This window comes from Vitis vinifera, chromosome 4, assembly GCF_030704535.1.
Source record: "Vitis vinifera cultivar Pinot Noir 40024 chromosome 4, ASM3070453v1".
Classification (NCBI taxonomy): Eukaryota; Viridiplantae; Streptophyta; class Magnoliopsida; order Vitales; family Vitaceae; genus Vitis; species Vitis vinifera.
Genome location: NC_081808.1, coordinates 2,957,498 through 2,975,167, shown reverse-complemented (window position 1 = coordinate 2,975,167; position 17,670 = coordinate 2,957,498). Strand labels below are relative to the sequence as shown.

The 17,670-nt window shown below is 35.7% G+C and overlaps 1 protein-coding gene and 1 non-coding gene across 3 annotated transcripts; both read left to right on the top strand.

Moving 5' to 3' along the window:
* Nucleotides 1-1,495: 1,495 nt before the first annotated feature.
* On the top strand, nucleotides 1,496-16,221 carry LOC100257821 (probable beta-1,4-xylosyltransferase IRX9H). Of its 2 annotated transcripts, XM_019219605.2 has the most exons (5): nucleotides 1,496-3,325; nucleotides 3,398-3,449; nucleotides 14,342-14,591; nucleotides 14,914-15,118; nucleotides 15,761-16,221. In XM_019219605.2, exons 1-4 carry the CDS (start codon nucleotides 2,524-2,526, stop codon nucleotides 15,082-15,084), a joined length of 1,275 nt encoding a protein of 424 aa, XP_019075150.1. In that variant the 5' UTR covers nucleotides 1,496-2,523; the 3' UTR covers nucleotides 15,085-15,118; nucleotides 15,761-16,221. The 2 variants fall into 2 exon arrangements, with proteins under 2 accessions (XP_019075150.1, XP_002281445.2); XM_002281409.5 differs by having other exon boundaries at nucleotides 1,496-3,449.
* A 780-nt stretch (nucleotides 16,222-17,001) lies between these two features.
* On the top strand, nucleotides 17,002-17,083 carry TRNAS-CGA (transfer RNA serine (anticodon CGA)). Its single transcript has one exon. It is a non-coding gene; the product is annotated as a tRNA-Ser (tRNA).
* The last annotated feature ends 587 nt before the right edge of the window (nucleotides 17,084-17,670 follow it).

Below are 17,670 nucleotides of genomic sequence, written 5' to 3'. Positions count from 1 at the left end.
TGTCACATTAACTATATGATAAAGTTATGTTGGATACCTTTGTATCACTTCTTTGATTTGTGACCTAAAACATGTTTTAGAAAAACTTGCTACTCTATTGTTTGGGTTATATATATCATTACTATTACATTCATTGAAGTGTGTACAATCATGACCCATAAGTTATTTGACCTAAAAACATCTATGTTATGGCATGATCAACTAGACCATTAGGTTCCTTTATGATGCATTGTATTATAAAAAATTATAATGGGTATTTTTTAAAGAATAAAAAAGAATTACTTATGTCATGTTGCTTGGATAAATTGATTATTAAATCGTCTTTTACTAAGATCTTCTCAAAGTCAAATTTGATGGAACATATTATAGACTTTTAATGTTATCCATAATAGCACAATACATACATACTTAAATGTATGTGCACATGCTCCATGCATTTGATTTGATGAAGAGTATGCATGATATATTTCAAGTATTTCCGATGATTAAAAGTGAATATTTGGTGTATAAAAACAACATAGAGAGTCTCAAATAAGAAATAAGAATGATAATATTTGATAAATGTTACGTGAATCTCGAATACATTACATAGAAGTTAATAAGGATTTATTTGATCATTTTTTTGAAACATGTTTTTAAAAACAATTTTTTATTAGTGATGTTTCCCTTTTGTGTTTTAAAAATGAATGAAAACAACTACTTGTTCTTTAAAAGCTGTTATCTATTTTACTTTACTTTTAAAATTTATTTTCAAAAAACAACGATTAAACAGTGTTAAAAAATTTTAAAAACAGCTTTCTATTTTTAAAAATAGAAAACCGTTTTTAAATCACACAACCAAATGAATTCTAATTTCCAACCCCAACTTACTTTTCAATGAAATATACTTTAACCATCGTGAAATCCAAATATGAAAAACAATTATTTTACCTCATCCCTCATAAAAATATTATATAAGTACACATGATACAATTTTTTTTTTTCAAATAATCTTCATATTTTCAATTATTTCTTAAAATATTCAAAACATATGTAAGAATACATTAAAATTATTTAAAAATAATTGATTTTTTTTTAATAAAACATTTATCAAACATATTCTTAAAATTAGGAAATAACACTTTGAGGAGAGCCTTGAATTATCAAGACATTGTTAATTCAAATATTTGTTTTTATTATTTTTACATTCAATTTTTTATTTTCCATGTCAAGTCAAAGTGGAAGAGCATCTTACTTTATGGGCCAAATTGAAGTGAAAAGGAGCCAAACTTTTCCACGGTGAGGATAAGGTCAAAACAGAGAGGTAATCTAATCGAGCGGCAGTGAGTGCAGGATCATGGCACGTTATCCACCTTCTTTTGCCTTTGGGGTTAGATCGACGGTCTTGGTTTAATGGTTCGTGGGCCATATAAAGCTAACTCCCTATCATTATTTTACACGTGTCCACATCACATCGGTGAGATCCATCAAACCTCCTGTCACCCAAGCACCAAAAGGTAAGTCTCTGTCGTGAGAGCTTAGGATTGGAGAGCTCGGCAGCAACACTCCCTTCATTGCTCCCAAGCTTTGACAAGGATTTTGTAGAATTTTTGGTCTCCCTAGACTCAACTTAGTTGGCTTCGAAATATTAGAAGAGTTTCGGTCCGAGCTCATAAAAGATCCAAAACGCCGACTTTTTGCCATTGCCAAACGAAGGGCGGATTTCTGGTTCTCGCTTCTCTCTCAAATAGTTCTGAAGATCGACGACGACCCAGTTACCTTTGAGAGGTAATGTGACGACCCATTTCAGGTGAAGCCGAAATTTGTTCCCTACCATTTCCAAATCTCGTTGTTTCGGGTCCTAACGGCTGCGTTTCGGTGTTTTTTTGGGTGGGCATTTGAGTTTGATTGGTTTTCTATGAGATTTAGTTTGGCTGGCTTTTGCTCGTCCCTTTTTCTTCTGGTATTTTTAGCTTTTAGTTGTATTTTTCCAGTTCTGTGTAGATCAAGAACTTCATTACAGGTTCACAGATTTGCATGAGTTTGATAAGAATGAGAGTGAGAATTATATATTGCTTTGGGGTTGAGGATGCATCTGTGAGGAGAGAATAGGTGAATAATTGGATATTCTGAGTATTGGGCAATCTTGAAGTTGAGTTAGAAGCATATGGGTTGGATGAGAGTACCTCAACAATGATCTAGAATCTAATCTGGTTTTTTTTTTCTGGCTTTGAAATACCTCCAGTGGAAAATTCAATTTTAGTATTTTGTTTTTGTTGGACCTGTCAAATTGGTTCAGTTTGGAATTGATTTTTTCCCAGCTGGGAAGATTTTCTAGTGGCCGGGTATTATATATATAGACTGTTGCAATGGCTCTTGATTGTACACGCATATTCACTTTGGAAAACTTATGCTACCGCCGTTTTGGTGGGAATGAAAATGAGGCATAATTGGTCTGGTGCTCTTTTAGGTAAATGTGACATTGGATACTCCTTGTAAGGAGCCAGTAGATTAAGGAAGTTAGTGGGAATCAGTTTTCTATTAATGGCTTCCATCAGAAGAACCCTGTCTCCTGCGCCTCGAGATAGAACTCTACTAAATGGGGAAGCCTGCTCAGTACCTTCTCCCTTGTCCAAGTCATCCTCAAGTACTCAAAACTATTCACCAGAAGGCAGATTGCTGTCTCCCTCATTCAGTTCATCAGACTCTCGATTGGCGTGGTATAGAATTCAAGCTTTCATTATTGGTATTTTATCACAAAGGTCTTCTCGGCCCCTGGAGAGGTCAAAGTCAAGAGGGCACGTTTGGAGGAGAGCCCTTTTCCATTTCAGCATTTGTTTCATGGTTGGGGTTTTCACTGGGTTTACTCCTTTTGTCTCGATGAATTTATCAATGAATCTCATGTCAAAGCACCAAGCATTCTACTTTGGGTTGATTCCCCCAGTGGGGAAACTTCAGGCATATGGCTTTGTATCAAGTAAAAGAGAGATGCCATCATTAAACAGTGGAATTACAGACAATAATGTCACACTAGGGCCACAAGCAATGAAACAAGAACTTGTAAATGGGACTGCTGGTGATGTCAATACACCAACACTCATTCAGAATTCAAATTTGGTTTCTCGGAAGCTTTTGATAATTGTAACCCCAACTTATGCTCGACCTTTTCAAGCCTATTATCTAAATCGTCTGGCACACACATTAAAACAGGTTCCACCTCCTCTGTTGTGGATAGTTGTAGAGATGATGTCCCAATCTGCTGAAACAGCTGACATGTTGATGAGAACTGGTGTTATGTACAGGCATCTTATGTGCAATAAGAATTTAACTGACATCAAAGATAGAGGTGTCCACCTAAGAAACACAGCACTTTCTCACATTGAAACACACCGTCTTGATGGGACTGTTTACTTTGCAGATGATGATAATATCTACTCTGTTGATCTTTTTGAGCAAATACGGCAGATCAGGTATTTCATTTTTCTTAAATCATAATTCTGCTCTTGCATTCACTTTTATTATTATTATTATTTTTTTGGGGTCAAAGCTAATGGTTTTTGGTTCTTAAGTTAAACACCTATTCTTTCCTGTGTGACATTTTAAGTTGTGATAAGGGATAACAGAACTTCCATTTGATTTAATTTATCCATTAGTTGTTAGTTTTTATTTGAACCTTCAGTATATCTTCACTCTATCCATTTTAGGAGTTACTCATATTAAGATTCATATTTGTGGATGTGGTGGTGATGAGTTCTGACTGAGTCACTTGGTTGCTAAGATTCATTTAGTCAAAGTAACAAAGTGCTTTGAATTGAAAAAAAATAATATTATAGGATTAAGAGGACTTCTTCACCATCTTTTTTAGTGTCTCTGAACCATAGCCAGGATTAGTCTTTAATTGAAACTGGTGCTAGTCCTAGAAAAAGAAAATCAAATTCCTCCCTCCAGGAGGTCAGTAATGTTGAGGGGAGTTTAATTGGTTCTGTAATGGATTGTGTTGAACTCTGTAATGTTTGTATGTTTATATCAGAACCAATTGCCATTGGAAAATTTCTTTTTATAGGAAAATGAATGAGTGAGATAATATTAACAGGTGCCTAACTTGCTGTTCATAGGCAGGTCCATGCTCAGAGAAGGTTTAACCTCTTAATGAGGCTAAGGATTGAGGGTTCTTGGTGTCCTGTTGAGGTCTGAGGGGCATTGAAAATTATTTCCAGCAACCTTTTTAAGAACTGAGGAGGTATGAATTGGAAAAGATAGAAGTGTCCTCAAGCAGTTAGAGGAAGAGGACAGCAGGACCTTGAATAGTGGAGAGAAGGTTCAGTTGCTCTTTTTGAGTTAGGTAGGGATAAAGAACTGGCCTGGATGGCTTTACCCTTGTGTTGGATTTTTTAAATGAGTTCTACTCTTATGAGATTTTTTTACATGAGTTTGGATGCTTCATTTTCAGTTTTGATCCCTAAGAAAGGGCATGTGAAGGACATTAAAAAGTCTGTGCCCATCATCCTGATTTGGGTTTTGTCTAGACTTTTGGCAAAGATCTTGGCAAATAGACTAAGTTATTGTTAAGGTTATTTCTTATTCTCAAAATGCTTTTATGAAGGGAAAACAAATTTTGGATGTGGTCCTCTTTGCCAATAAGGCCGCTGATTTGAAAGTTAAAAGTTTGAAGCCTTGTGTGGTTTGTAAACTAGATATAGAGAAGGATTATGACCACATTAATTGGTAGCCCTTGTTCTTACTGTTGGATTTGCTAGTCTTGGTAAAAAATATGTGAATTGGATTAAATTCTGTGTATATCTAGTGTTTGGTTCTTTGTTCTTGTCAATGACATCCCCACAAGATTATTTTAGAGCACTAAAGGTTTGAGGTAAGGAGATCCTTTCTCCTTTTATTTATTCATTTTAGTGATTGAATTCTTAAGTTACTTTATGTAGAGGGTTGCAAAAGGGGGACTTATTAAGGGGTTTAAGGGAAGGTAAGGTTGAGATATCACGCCTTCTTTTATTTGCCTTAGAGGATGATGTGCTCTTGATCCAAAGACTAAAAAGTTCCTTTGCTTTCTTTCTTTGGTCAGAGATTAAGTTGTTTATAGATGATTGCCATTTGACGTTAGTTAGTTTCTTTGATTGGTTGGGCTCTTGTTGAGGTGTTGTAGCCCCTCTTATTTTGTAGATCCTTGTCTTGTTTAAGCCTTTTTGGTGGTGGGTGTATAGGTCTTGTAAACCTTAAGTCGCTCTTTTGGTGCCTCTTTTTATCTTCTTTTTCTAAAAGAAAAAAAAAAAAATTATGCCTTTCTTTTGTTGGTGACACTTTGCATTTTTGTGAGTGGACACTAAGCAATTATCTTATGTCAAATATATTTTACTTGGTTTTGAGTAAGATTTGAAGTATTGGTCGAGATTAGTACAACTACCGATATCCAAGTTTAATATTTTTGACTTATTGTGAACTTGGTCTACTTAAGAGATGATTTAAAGGTCTCAAATGAGAATTGGAGATGACTCCAAGAAGACTCAAACTTGCCAATGAAATGCTATATCTTTGGCTCTTTGACGTAATTTATTAATGTAAAGATCACCTAAAGAGTAGATCTTATTGAGATTTACGGGTAAAATGATTAAAGGCTCAAACTTTTTTGACTTATTGTGAACTTGGTCTACTTAAGAGATGATTTAAAGGTCTCAAATGAGAATTGGAGATGACTACAAGAAGACTCAAACTTGCCAATGAAATGCTATATCTTTGGCTCTTTGACGTAATTTATTAATGTAAAGATCACCTAAAGAGTAGATCTTATTGAGATTTACGGGTAAAATGATTAAAGGCGGTTGAGGGGCTCGTGCATTGTGGTGGGTGGTGTGGGTCGATAGAATAGGGAGGAGCCTTGGAATTTGGAGGAGAAAGAAGATATTTGATTTAGAAATGGAATTTTAGTTTTTTGGAGTTGGAAAGGTGCTCTTTTTCAACTTAGTTGTAGAGGATGAGAAATGAGTTTATATGAAAGGCAAGGAGTACAGAACAAGTGAGGAAGAAATGGGTAATGGACATACAAACTTATTGGAAATAAATGAAAATAAAGGGAATGTAGATATACTTTATAGATGAACATGGATATACTGTGAATTCAAATCAAAGTAAAATTAATAAGTTTTTACTTTTCATAGTTGCCTTATTTTAAGTATATTTAATGGAAAAATAAATTTAATCCTTTTTGGTATTTCATTTTTAAAATGATTGATTTTGAAAATTAGAAAAATATATTCTAAAATTTTCAAAATACTTGTTTTCAAACAAACTTGTTATAAAAAAAATTATTTAACAAATTACAATTTCAAATAAAAAAAAATTATATTGAATATACAAATAGGCATGACGATGTTTTAATATGGGTATTACTATTAGACAATTGGTCAAGGGTTAGGTAATTAGTATTGGGTAATTGGGCCAAATCAACAAATAGAAATTGACTAATTATATAATTAAATTTTCATAAGATTTTAATTAAATTATATTTTACATAAAATTAGTTGTAATTTTAATACTATTATATAAGGGATACAAATTTAATTTTGTTGTTTTTGGGATAAAACAATGCTAAGAAATTAACAATTACTTGTCACAATTAGTTTTCAAAATTTTCTAAATTTAATGTGAAGTTATGAAATAAGAGAACTTTCAATATTCAAGACTAATCTAAACACATACTTTTATCAATATTTAAACAGTGCCAAAGGTGATAAAAGTTTATGTTATTAATTTTTTAGCCCATTTAATTGTATTTATTTATTTTGGATGATTTTTTATAATTTTTTTAAATAATTGCTTCAGCTTCTATATTAGCATATTATGTGTTTCATTTGATATGTATTCAAGATATTGAGATCAATACACCTTGGAACCTCTTGAGTCAATAACTAATGCCTTGACTTCGAACCATGATTTTGAGCTAGTTTCTAGCTTGAAAATTAGCTTGGAGAAAAACGAGCTTATCTCAATAGGAAGGGTGGAGAACATTAATGAGTTTGCTAATAAGTTGAGTTGTAGAGTGAATAACCTTTCCTTCAAGTGCTTGGGCATACCCTTTGGTGCTTATTTTAAGTCCACACCAATTTGGGACTTGATAGAAGAAAGATTCAAGAGAAGATTGGTCTTATGGAGAAATCAATTTCTTTCAAAAGGAGAAAGGCTTACAGTGTTGAAGAGCAGGCTTTCTAGCTAGACCATATATTTTCTATTAAAATTCTTGATTCTAAAGAAGTGAGGAACATAATGAAAAAGATTCAAAAAGATTGTTTGTGGAGAGGAGGTTATTAGAGAAGAGAATCTATTTGGTGAGGCAATCTATTTTTTGTGTTGAAATATTTGGGGAGGGGGGGTTTTGGCATCAATTGGCTAGACCCTCTTAACAAAGCTTTGCGAGGAAAATTACTTTGGTGATTTGTTACAAATTAGAATAGCTTTTGGAGAAAGCTTTTTGCAAGGAAGTATGGGGAATCAAAAGGGAATGGTGTTCATGAGAGAGAAGGGAAACTTATGGATTAAAGAGTCAAATTTTGGCACAATCCTTGATGTTGCTCTAAAGAATTTGTTTCCAGGTCTCTTCAATCTAACAATTAATAAAGAATCTTAGTGGCAAATCTTGAGGGTCGGTGTTGTTGGAATCCTAGATTTAGAAGGAAACCTTTTAGGAGGGAACTGATTAAGGTGGATTATTTGCTACAACAACTAAACCTTTTTTTATTTTTTTTATTTTTGGGTTCTAATGACTTGGTAGATAAATTGGTCTAGAAAATTGCTGAGAAGAATTCCTTCCCCATCTAAAGAATCTGTTTCCAAGTCTCTTCATTCTAACAATTAATAGAGAAGCTTGGTGGCAAGTTTTGAGGGTATGTGTTGCTGGAATCCTAGATTTAGAAGGAACCTTTTAGGAGGGAACTGATTAAGGTGGATTCTTTGCTACAACGGCTAAACCCTTTTTTTATTTTTGGGGTGGGTTGGGGGGGTTGGGGTTCTAATGACATGGTAGATAAATTGGTCTAGAAAATTGCTGAGAAGAATTCCTTCCCCATCAAAACATATTGTTTGTAATTGGTTTTGGTTGAAACCTCATCATTCCTAATTAAGATGATTTGGAAATCAAGAGCTCCTTTAAAGATCCTTTTTAGTTTTATTTTTTTATTTTGTCCATTTTATTTTTTTTTCTTTGTATGTTTAGAAAGTAGCTTAGGAGAAAATTCTGACTATTATTGTCGAACTTATAAGGAGATAGTGGGGTGTGGTAAATGTGTGTTACCTTTGAGTAGAGGATAACAAGTCTGCTGGTCATATCCTCATCCATTGTAAATGGACTTTATATTATGGTCTTTAATGTCCTCTTTGTTTGTTCATTGGTCCCTAGGTCTTGTTCTCCTAAGTTGAGGTTAGGATTTCATGGCAACCAAGCTCAGGACAATGTAGAAGGTAATTTCTTTATCTTTTTTGAATTACTTAGAAAGCGTGTGAGAGGAGAACCTTTATAGGTGAGGAATAGTCAAACTTGGTGATATAGAATGTTTTTCTTAAGACTTTGTTTGCCTGATTAGGTGGGGATTTGAGTTTTCCTTGTTTGGTTTTTTTTTTTTTAATTTTAATATAAAAGATTTTATTGGTTGGTTTATAATGATTTTGTTTGACATTTTTGGTATGATGTTTGTTTGTATCTTGTGTACATTGGTTATTTCCCCTTTTTGTTGGGTATGTTTAATTGAACATCTTTATTTTCCTATCAAAAGAATGGGAAAAAAGAAAAAAAAAACAAAGAGGGGCCTAACAAAAAAATAAAAGAGGCCTAACAAATAAGGGCACACAAACCAAGTATATAGGAAGTATGCAAGACACCTGAAATCTATAGTAGAAAAGGAACATAAAGTTCACTTTTGAACCACCTTATAAGCTCCCTTATTGGTCAAGGATAGAACTTTTTGACACACATATAATGAACTTCTATTAACTATATAGACATATTTTAGAGTTGTGCAATATTGGACTAAAAGTGAATGATATTTATACATAAGGGATGGATCCTTGCAAATGGTATCAGAGTCAAATCCCAACCAAGAATATGTAGAGTTTGGCCACCCATTATGGGTTATGATAAGGATGTTGTGTTTGTATGAGAGAGTGACTGTGATATCCTACATCAATTGGGGATAAAAGTTCTTGACGATAAAATGACTCATCTAGTATGTGTAAATGTGTTAAGAGTCATAAGGGCCTTATACCCAAAATGGGCAATATTTACATATCCTCGAGTAAGTCATTACAAATGATGTTAGAGTTGATTTTTGACTAGATGTGAGAGTTCGTTGGTCAGGTTTGGCCCAGAATCCCATAGAACACAACAAGGACATGATGCCTATATTGGGGATAATTATGTGGTCACACATTTAGAGCTATAAGGATTGGTTAAGCCCAAAGTGGACAATCCATACCAAGTTTATCATAAATGATATTAGTGTTAATTTCTAAATAGAAATGTGTGAAATTTGACCACCAATGATGGGCCATGACGAAGATGTTGTGTTTACATGGGAGGGTGAATATGACACCTACAAGTGGAGAGTTCTTGACACTTATAATTGGTGACTCATAAGGTTTGTATAGATGTTTCCCTTATACAGAAACTTAAATCACATATGCTCTAGTTGGTTGATGTGGTAATAGAAAAAGAAAAGAAGTGGAACTTTGAAAACCTAAAAATATCATTGCAACTCCAAAATTGTTTCTACTAGTTTTTAAAGGTTTGCATATAGATATCTGTTTTTCTGCTACTACATATATTACTCTTCAATTTGCATCTGATTGATTTTTTTTTTTTTTCTCATATTATTTGCAGATGACAAGTTATTCTATCCTCCAATTACAAACTTAGTATGCTTGACTATTGTGATCATGTTGGTCCCACAGATAGCATCTAGGTGCTTATTTTCTTATTGTTCAATAATGGTCCACATGAGCACTGATTTGGGTTTTGGGTGGGGGGGAGGGAATTCAAACCTAGCCACTTTCTATGGTGGTTCAAACATAATATATAACCTGAGTGCATCATTTTATAAATGGAGAAACTCATTGATAATGGATTTGATATTTGTTTTTATAACCTTTATATCAAAAGTTAGTAAGTAGCTCAGATGTAAACACGATTATTGGGCGTTGAATTGAGATTTGAAGCAAGATTTTCCAGGAAAATGTCTTCTAGTTGGATAATTAATTTGCATTTCCACAATGAATCATGTAATTTTGTGTTGTCCCAATGGCATATTGTTACCAGCAATCCCAACAGCATCTCTTGGTGGGTTCATATTTGTTCCAATGCTTAGGGCCAATTTGATTCCCCAAGAAAATAAAAGCATTCCACTGTCTTTTGCAAGCATTGAACCTTCCAATTTCATTTTTGAAGCATTTTAATTGGGCTTATTCAATTTTATCTGTAGTATCATATTTAGGATTTCATGAACTGGTGTCATTCCAACTTCTCTACATTTTGTGGAGATAGCTCCATATCTCAGTGTGACTTCATTCTGCAACTGGGTTTGTGCCATGAAATGCTATGGAACATTATTAGATTTGATTTCCATGGGTTTCCATTTATAGGGGCAAATTCATCACATAATTCATGCTTTTAACAAATGGTGTTTAACTAACTTATTTGCTGTTTTATATTTGACACAATTGTTTCATGTAAATATTGTTTCTTTGCTAAAATTTTAGTTCTCCAAGGAAGTATACCCTATTCTTACAGATTTTATTTTCTTGGCAAAAGAACCCTAATACAAGGTATCATAATTCACTGCATCTTGTCCCAGATGGCAAAACATACTTCCTGGGAAATCCGTCTAAATTTGTGGTGTTTCTCATTAGGAATGCTAGGGAAAATGCAATACCTGTCCATGGGATATATTTTTGGAACACTTAAAGAAATAGTTTCCTGATGTTTTCATAATAGTTTTGTGAGATTCTTAGCAGTTACATTATTATGCATTTCCTTAAGTTCTTATTCATTCCACTCCTCTCTTACCCATTTCTCATTAGATGTTCTCGGGTTTCCCAATTGTCTACAAACTGTTTTCTTATATTGCACTTCCTATGATTTTTCCGGATCATATTTCCTTCCTTCACTTTCCATTGCATCCCCTGTTGTTTTTCCCAAACTCATAATTATTCTATATAGCTTATAGGGCAGGTTGCATCTTGCATCTACAAACATTGATGCATATTGGGAAAGAAACGACTGGCTGGCTGGAAGTTAAATATAAGAAGACTGTACACAGACATTGGTACATAGGAAAAGGTAGATGGGAGGGTGTGGATAAATATCTGAATTAAAGGTTTACACAGAAATGAAATAAAAACTAGTGTTGGAAAAGACACAATTAACATAACCAGTGTGCATGCTCTGTTGGAGGAATTAGATGAACATATTAGGTGAAGAGTCTTGAAATGTGTGGATGAACATGCAGTATTGGAGGAATTAGATGAACACATTAGCTGGCATGTCTTGAGATCTGTTGATGAATTAATTCAAGAGGGCACAAGAAGGGGATTCTGTTTTTATGGCTGATTTAAGTGGCCATAATAAAATAATAAGGAAGGTTATGGAAGGGAATGGTAGATGATCCCTTAGATAATTACTGGTTCCTCTATAACAATGGGCTTGATCTTTAGCCCAAATTTGCTTGATAATCGTTGTTTGTCCATAATTTAACAATATAAGTCCAAATTTTCTTAATAATCATTGTTTGTCCATTATTTAACAATTTAAGCTTTTGCTTAAAATTAATAGCTTAATAACATGGTAGCAGAGCCTTGGTACAGGAGGTCTTCCTTCATTTGTTAAGCCGTGTGCAAGTCGAAAGGAGGATGCATGTATATATTTTATATGAGCTAAGGATTTCAGGCCCATTAGTCTGCTTGGGGGATTATATAAGCTCTTGGCCAAAGTGTTAGTCAATAGACTTAAGGAGGTTTTAGACAAGGTGGTTTATGCGGACCAAAATGCTTTTGTGAAGGGAAGACGGATTTTGGATGCCTCACTCATAGCCAATGAGGTGATTGACTTTTGGCATAAACGTAAAGAGAAAAGGCTGATTTGTAAATTGGATATTGAAATAGCCTATGATAGCATTAATCGGAAATTTCTCATGAAGGTCATGCACAAGATGGGTTATGGGGTTCGGTGGATGGAGTGGATATGGTGGTGTATTTCAACTGCAAATTTTTCTATTCTGGTTAATGGGGTGCCAACAGGTTATTTTTCCAATTCCAGGGGGTTACGCCAAGGAGATCCACTCTCCCCCTACCTCTTTGTGTTGGGTATGGAAGTGCTAAGTGCGCTTTTAAGAAGGGCTGTTGATGGGGGATTCATTTCCGGCTGTAGTCTTCGAGGGAGGGGGGGAATGGAGATGAATGTATCCCACTTATTATTTGCTGATGACACTATTATCTTTTGTGAAGCAAGGCAAGATCACCTTACCTATCTAAGCTGGATTTTGGCGTGGTTTGAGGCAACCTCTGGCCTTAAAATAAACCTAGCTAAGAGTGAAGTAATTCCGGTTGGGGAGGTGGAAGACATTGACGAGTTGGCTGTGGAGATAGGGTGTAAAGTGGGGGCCCTTCCTTCTGTTTATTTGGGGCTGCCCCTAGGAGCCAATCACAAGACCACGGCTATGTGGGACGGGGTTGAAGTAAGAATGAGAAGAAGGCTAGCCCTTTGGAAAAGACAATATTTGTCAAAGGGCGGGAGGATTACTCTCTTTAAGAGCACTTTGGCCAGTATACCTATTTACCAATTGTCTCTCTTTCGTATGCCCAAGCTAGTGGCAAAAAGGCTCGAAAAATTACAAAGGGATTTTCTTTGGGGAGGGGGAAACCTGGAAAGAAAAATCCATTTAATCAATTGGGAGGTGGTGTGCACCCAAAAAAAGAGAGGGAGTCTAGTTATTTGGAATATTGATCTTCTGAATAAGGCCTTGTTGGGCAAATGGATTTGGAGATTCGCCTTTGAAAAAGAAATCCTTTGGAAGAAGGTGATAGGGGTGAAGTATGGCCATGAGGGTTTTGGTTGGAGAACTAATGAGGCTCGTGGAACGTTTGGGGTGGGGGTTTGGAAGGATATCTTGAAGGAGTCGTATTGGTGTTGGGATAATATAGAGTTCAAAGTGGGAAAGGGGACCAAGGTTAATTTCTGGATTGACCAGTGGTGCGGCAATGAGGCATTGTCCCAAAATTTTCCCCAGTTGTTTGCCTTGGCGGCCCAAAGGAATGCCTCGGTAAATGAGATGTGGGATTCTAGCCTTGGCCAAGGAGGTTGGAACATAAGACTCTCTAGAAACTCTAATGATTGGGAGCTGGACGCTTTAGGAGAGCTATTTCATATGCTGAGGGATTTGAGGATTTCTCATGAAGAGGACTCAGTGATATGGAAAGGAGGGGGACACGACCTTTTTAGGATTAGAGATGCTTACAAGCTGTTGACAGGCCCTAATGTCATTACCTTCCCGAAAAAGAGCATTTGGGTGGACAAGGTCCCAACCAAAGTTGCTTTTTTTGCTTGGGAGGCTACTTGGGAGAAGGTCCTAACTTTGGATAGGCTTCAACGACGGGGCTGGCATCTTCAAAATCGGTGTTTTTTGTGTGGTTGTGAAGAGGAAAATGTAAATCATATTCTTTTTACACTGTATAGTTGTAAAGGTTCTTTGGGAGATTGTCTTGGCCTTGTTTGGGGCTAATTGGGTGTTCCCAGAGACAGTCAAAGAGATGTTATTTAGTTGGAGGGGCTCTTTTGTGGGGAAAAAGAGGAAAATGATTTGGACTTCCATTCCGTTGTGTATTTTTTGGACGGTCTGGAAGGAGAGAAATAGATTAGCTTTCAGGGGGAGCTCTCTAGCTATTCAGAAGTTGAAAAATTCTTTTGTTTGTAACTTGTGGAGTTGGGCTAGGGTGTATATGAGAGAGGAGTCCTCTTCTCTTTTAGGTTTTTTGGAATGGCTTGCCGTTCCTTAAGGGGTGGTGAGTGTGTTGTTCTTTTGTTTTTGCTTAGGCTACTATGTATACTTCCTGTATGCTTTGTGGCTTTTTGCCTCTTAATGTATTTGCGCTCACTTATCTAAAAAAAAAAAAAAAAAAAAAAAAATTTATATGAGCTAAGGGTGTTAGGGGTTTAGCCTAAATTGGCTTGATATTCAACGATGGTTTACTATTTAACGGCTTAATCCTTTGGGTTAAATTGGTAGCTTGACAAATGATACAGTAAACATTCCCTTTCTCTTCTTTAATGAGTTTACATATTTCCAGTGAAAGCCCATTTTGCTTTGGCTTGTAGGCGGTTTGGGACATGGACAGTGGCCAAATTGATGGAGAGCAAAAGCAAAACTCTATTGGAGGGTCCTGTTTGCAATGGGAGTCAAGTCATTGGTTGGCACACCAATGAAATGACCAGAAGATTCCGGAGGTTCCACACTGAAATGTCAGGGTTTGCCTTCAACAGTACAATCCTCTGGGACCCAAAGAGATGGCACCGACCTACCCTTGAGCCTATTAGACAGCTTGACACTGTCAAGGAAGGCTTCCAAGTGAGTTTGCTCTTGTTGTTCTGTTAGTAATCATAGTGATTCATATTGCAGAAAGGAAATAAGGATTCTGCTCTTCTAACAAAAATATAAATATAGCTCAATTCTACTCCGATCAAGAGACCAAAAAAATTAGAGTTTTTTTTTTTTTTTTTAAATGAAATGACAGTAACACTCTCTATAAAATGACAGGTGGATACTGTTAATCAAATAAACTAGAGTGGGGATTCACCTCTGCAGGAACAAACTAGAAAAAAAGGACAAAAAAAGGAACCCTATTCAGCTGCATCCCTCTGTGATTAATCTCATTGATTGGCATTTGCAGGTGAGCACATTTATTGAACGACTTGTGGAGGATGAAAGCCAAATGGAAGGATTACCAGAGGGTTGCTCGACAATCATGGTTTGGCATCTTCATCTTGAATCATCTCATTCCTTCTATCCTCGTGAATGGTTGATGAAGAATAATCTAGATGTCATAGCCCAACTTGCATGAAATTCTTGACATGATGGCCATTTGGATAATAGAGGTGAGTGCATAGTTTGAGATCAGGTCTACTTCAACATCACCATTCTCTGTTTAATAGTGTAATGTTTCCATACAATTAAAAATTTCCCCTGTGCTGTTTTTAGATGCCACATGGAAATCTTGTTTCAATTCGCTTATATTCAAATACATGACTTTATGCCTCAAAATGCAGTCATTACCAAATAGATAACAAAGAATCAAAATGAAGACCTTTATTGAAATTCTAAAGAAATCTTACCTAACTATAACGACAAACAAGAACTTTCTTTCCTCTTTATTGTCATTTGTTGATTGTCATATAATGGCAAAGAATACACCAACAGAAAGCTTTATGTACTGTCACAACTTCCTACTATTGAAAGCCTCAGCTGGAATTTTATCCCAATGGCATCTCATATTGGGTTGCAGAACGGATATCTCTCAGTTTGAAGTGACTCATTCAAATGCTACAAAAAGGAAAAGAGAAGAAAAAGAAAAAAATGTTGATTCTGAATGCTTTGCAAAGAAACGAGAATAAATTCTTTTAATATGCTGTCCAACTGCTCCCATTATCGTTTTCATCTTTTAGAATCTATGCTTGTACTCATCAAGTCAATTGTAATCAAATTCTTGGTTTTTTCACATGGATTGTTTCATTTTGCAGGAAAGTAGGTTAAGAAGCAGGCGCCTTCATACCATTACTTGTTCGCCCCTATCGGGCTTCTATCAATTTACTGCTGTCGAGCAGCTAGAACATTGGATGGCAAATTTTCTCCCTATTAATCTTTCTTCGTTTAACTTTATTTCATTTTTCTTTTCAAAGCTGAATGTTATCTGTGTACAGTCATTTGAGTTGGTCCATTTTCTGCATGCAAACAAGCAAAATGGCCTGAACTAGTGGGGAAGGGATGGCCAAACTGCAACAGTCCTCATGGTTCAAGAAATTTTATTTCATTGTTCGACTATTCCTTGTGTAGAAGTGAAGAATTTTTTCGGCATCTTCATGCCTGCAGGCTTTCAGTATGTACCATCTTATGCTTTATTCTACAGGATGTATTTTGTTCTTGAGCTTCTTCCCCATGTTCTATTGTTCTGGTTTATGTTTTATCCCAGTCAGATTGTACACATTGAATAGGATCTTGTTTCAAGTAAATTCAGTCACATCCTTTCGAATTCAAAACGAGCTAGGCTCTTGCTCGGGTGGTTATGCCTGAAAGACAGGCTACTTATCATAAACCATTTTCATTGCTTTCTCAATCAACCATGCAAATCTCAGTTTGGAGAAAAACACTCTGTTTGAGCTAAAAAGAAGGGCCCTTACAGGATTCAAGAACCCAAGAAAAAACAAAGGAAAAAATAAAAGGAGAATGGCATGACTCCACCACTCAGAGACATGACAGAAACAGTAGACCGGGTTTACTTTGTTTCATGTCCAAATGATTTTCTATCAAGAAGGTTATGCTTGGTAATTGTTTTTTATTTTATTTTGAATCGTTATTCATATTTGTATAACTATTTTTTGAAACAATTTTTAAAAAATAAATAAAAGGTGGTTTTTTGAAAATATCATGTTTTTTATTCTTTGATAATCAAATATTTTGTTTTTTTTCTGTTCTAGAAAACAAAAATCCGTTTTTGAAAATAGTTATCAAATAAACCCTAAATCTTTCATTCAATTTTTTAGTGTAAAGGGTCGGAAACTCAACCTCAGATTTTTCTTCTTTTCATTCTATATGTATATTAGTTCAAAACTTAGGCCCACCTTCTAATAACAAGCTCCAACAACATTGGCGATGCTCCATTTTCCTCTATCTTCTTCCATGAAACAAGCCATGAATTAGTTCAAAACTTAAATTAAATGATTAGTTTATTAATTAATTAAGTAATTATTTTAGGGGTCAAGCAGTCGATATGTCCGAGTGGTTAAGGAGACAGACTCGAAATCTGTTGGGCTTTGCCTGCGCAGGTTCGAATCCTGCTGTCGACGCATCCGTTTTCATTTTTAATTCTTTCTCCCCCGCTTGTCTCTTGGCCTGAGTTTTGGTACAAATATTAAAATTTAAAGCATGGAATGAGTGCAACTCACTTCATTCTTCTCCTTTTCTTCTGACTCAAACTCTTCCCCCAGTCACCACTCCCCCCCCCCCCCCCCCAAAAAAAGTCACCTTGTTTTCTCCCAAAATTTTCCCTCTCTTATCTCCCCAAATGGTACCCAACCTAGACTTAATCCTCCTTGCCTTTCTGCATGGCTCATTCATCTCTTTCCTTCTCCTCCTCCTCCTCTTCCTCACCTTGATCTCCCTCTTGCTTTCATTCTTCCTCACCCTCTTCTCCATCCTCCTCATCGATTCCTGCCACATATATTCATTGCTTTCTCAGTATTTTGGAACTCTATGGGCAAATCTTCAACTGGGTTGTAAGCTGATCCTCTTGGCCCTTACTCATTTGTTTGTCACCCTCGTCTTGGCCTTGAAGCCTTTGTTCCAAGGTGTGGCTTCTAAAGTCAGAGTATTGATGCATCCCATCCAACAAATTGAAGCCTTCAAGCTTGCCAAGATTCCAGGCCTGTAAGCT

Coding starts and splice junctions, on each gene's coding strand:
- LOC100257821 (XM_002281409.5), top strand. CDS start 2,524: ATGGCTTCCATCAGAAGAACCCTGTCTCCTGCGCCTCGAGATAGAACT. Junction 3,450..14,341: donor GAGCAAATACGGCAGATCAG/GTATTTCATTTT, acceptor TTTGGCTTGTAG/GCGGTTTGGGACATGGACAG. Junction 14,592..14,913: donor CTGTCAAGGAAGGCTTCCAA/GTGAGTTTGCTC, acceptor TGGCATTTGCAG/GTGAGCACATTTATTGAACG.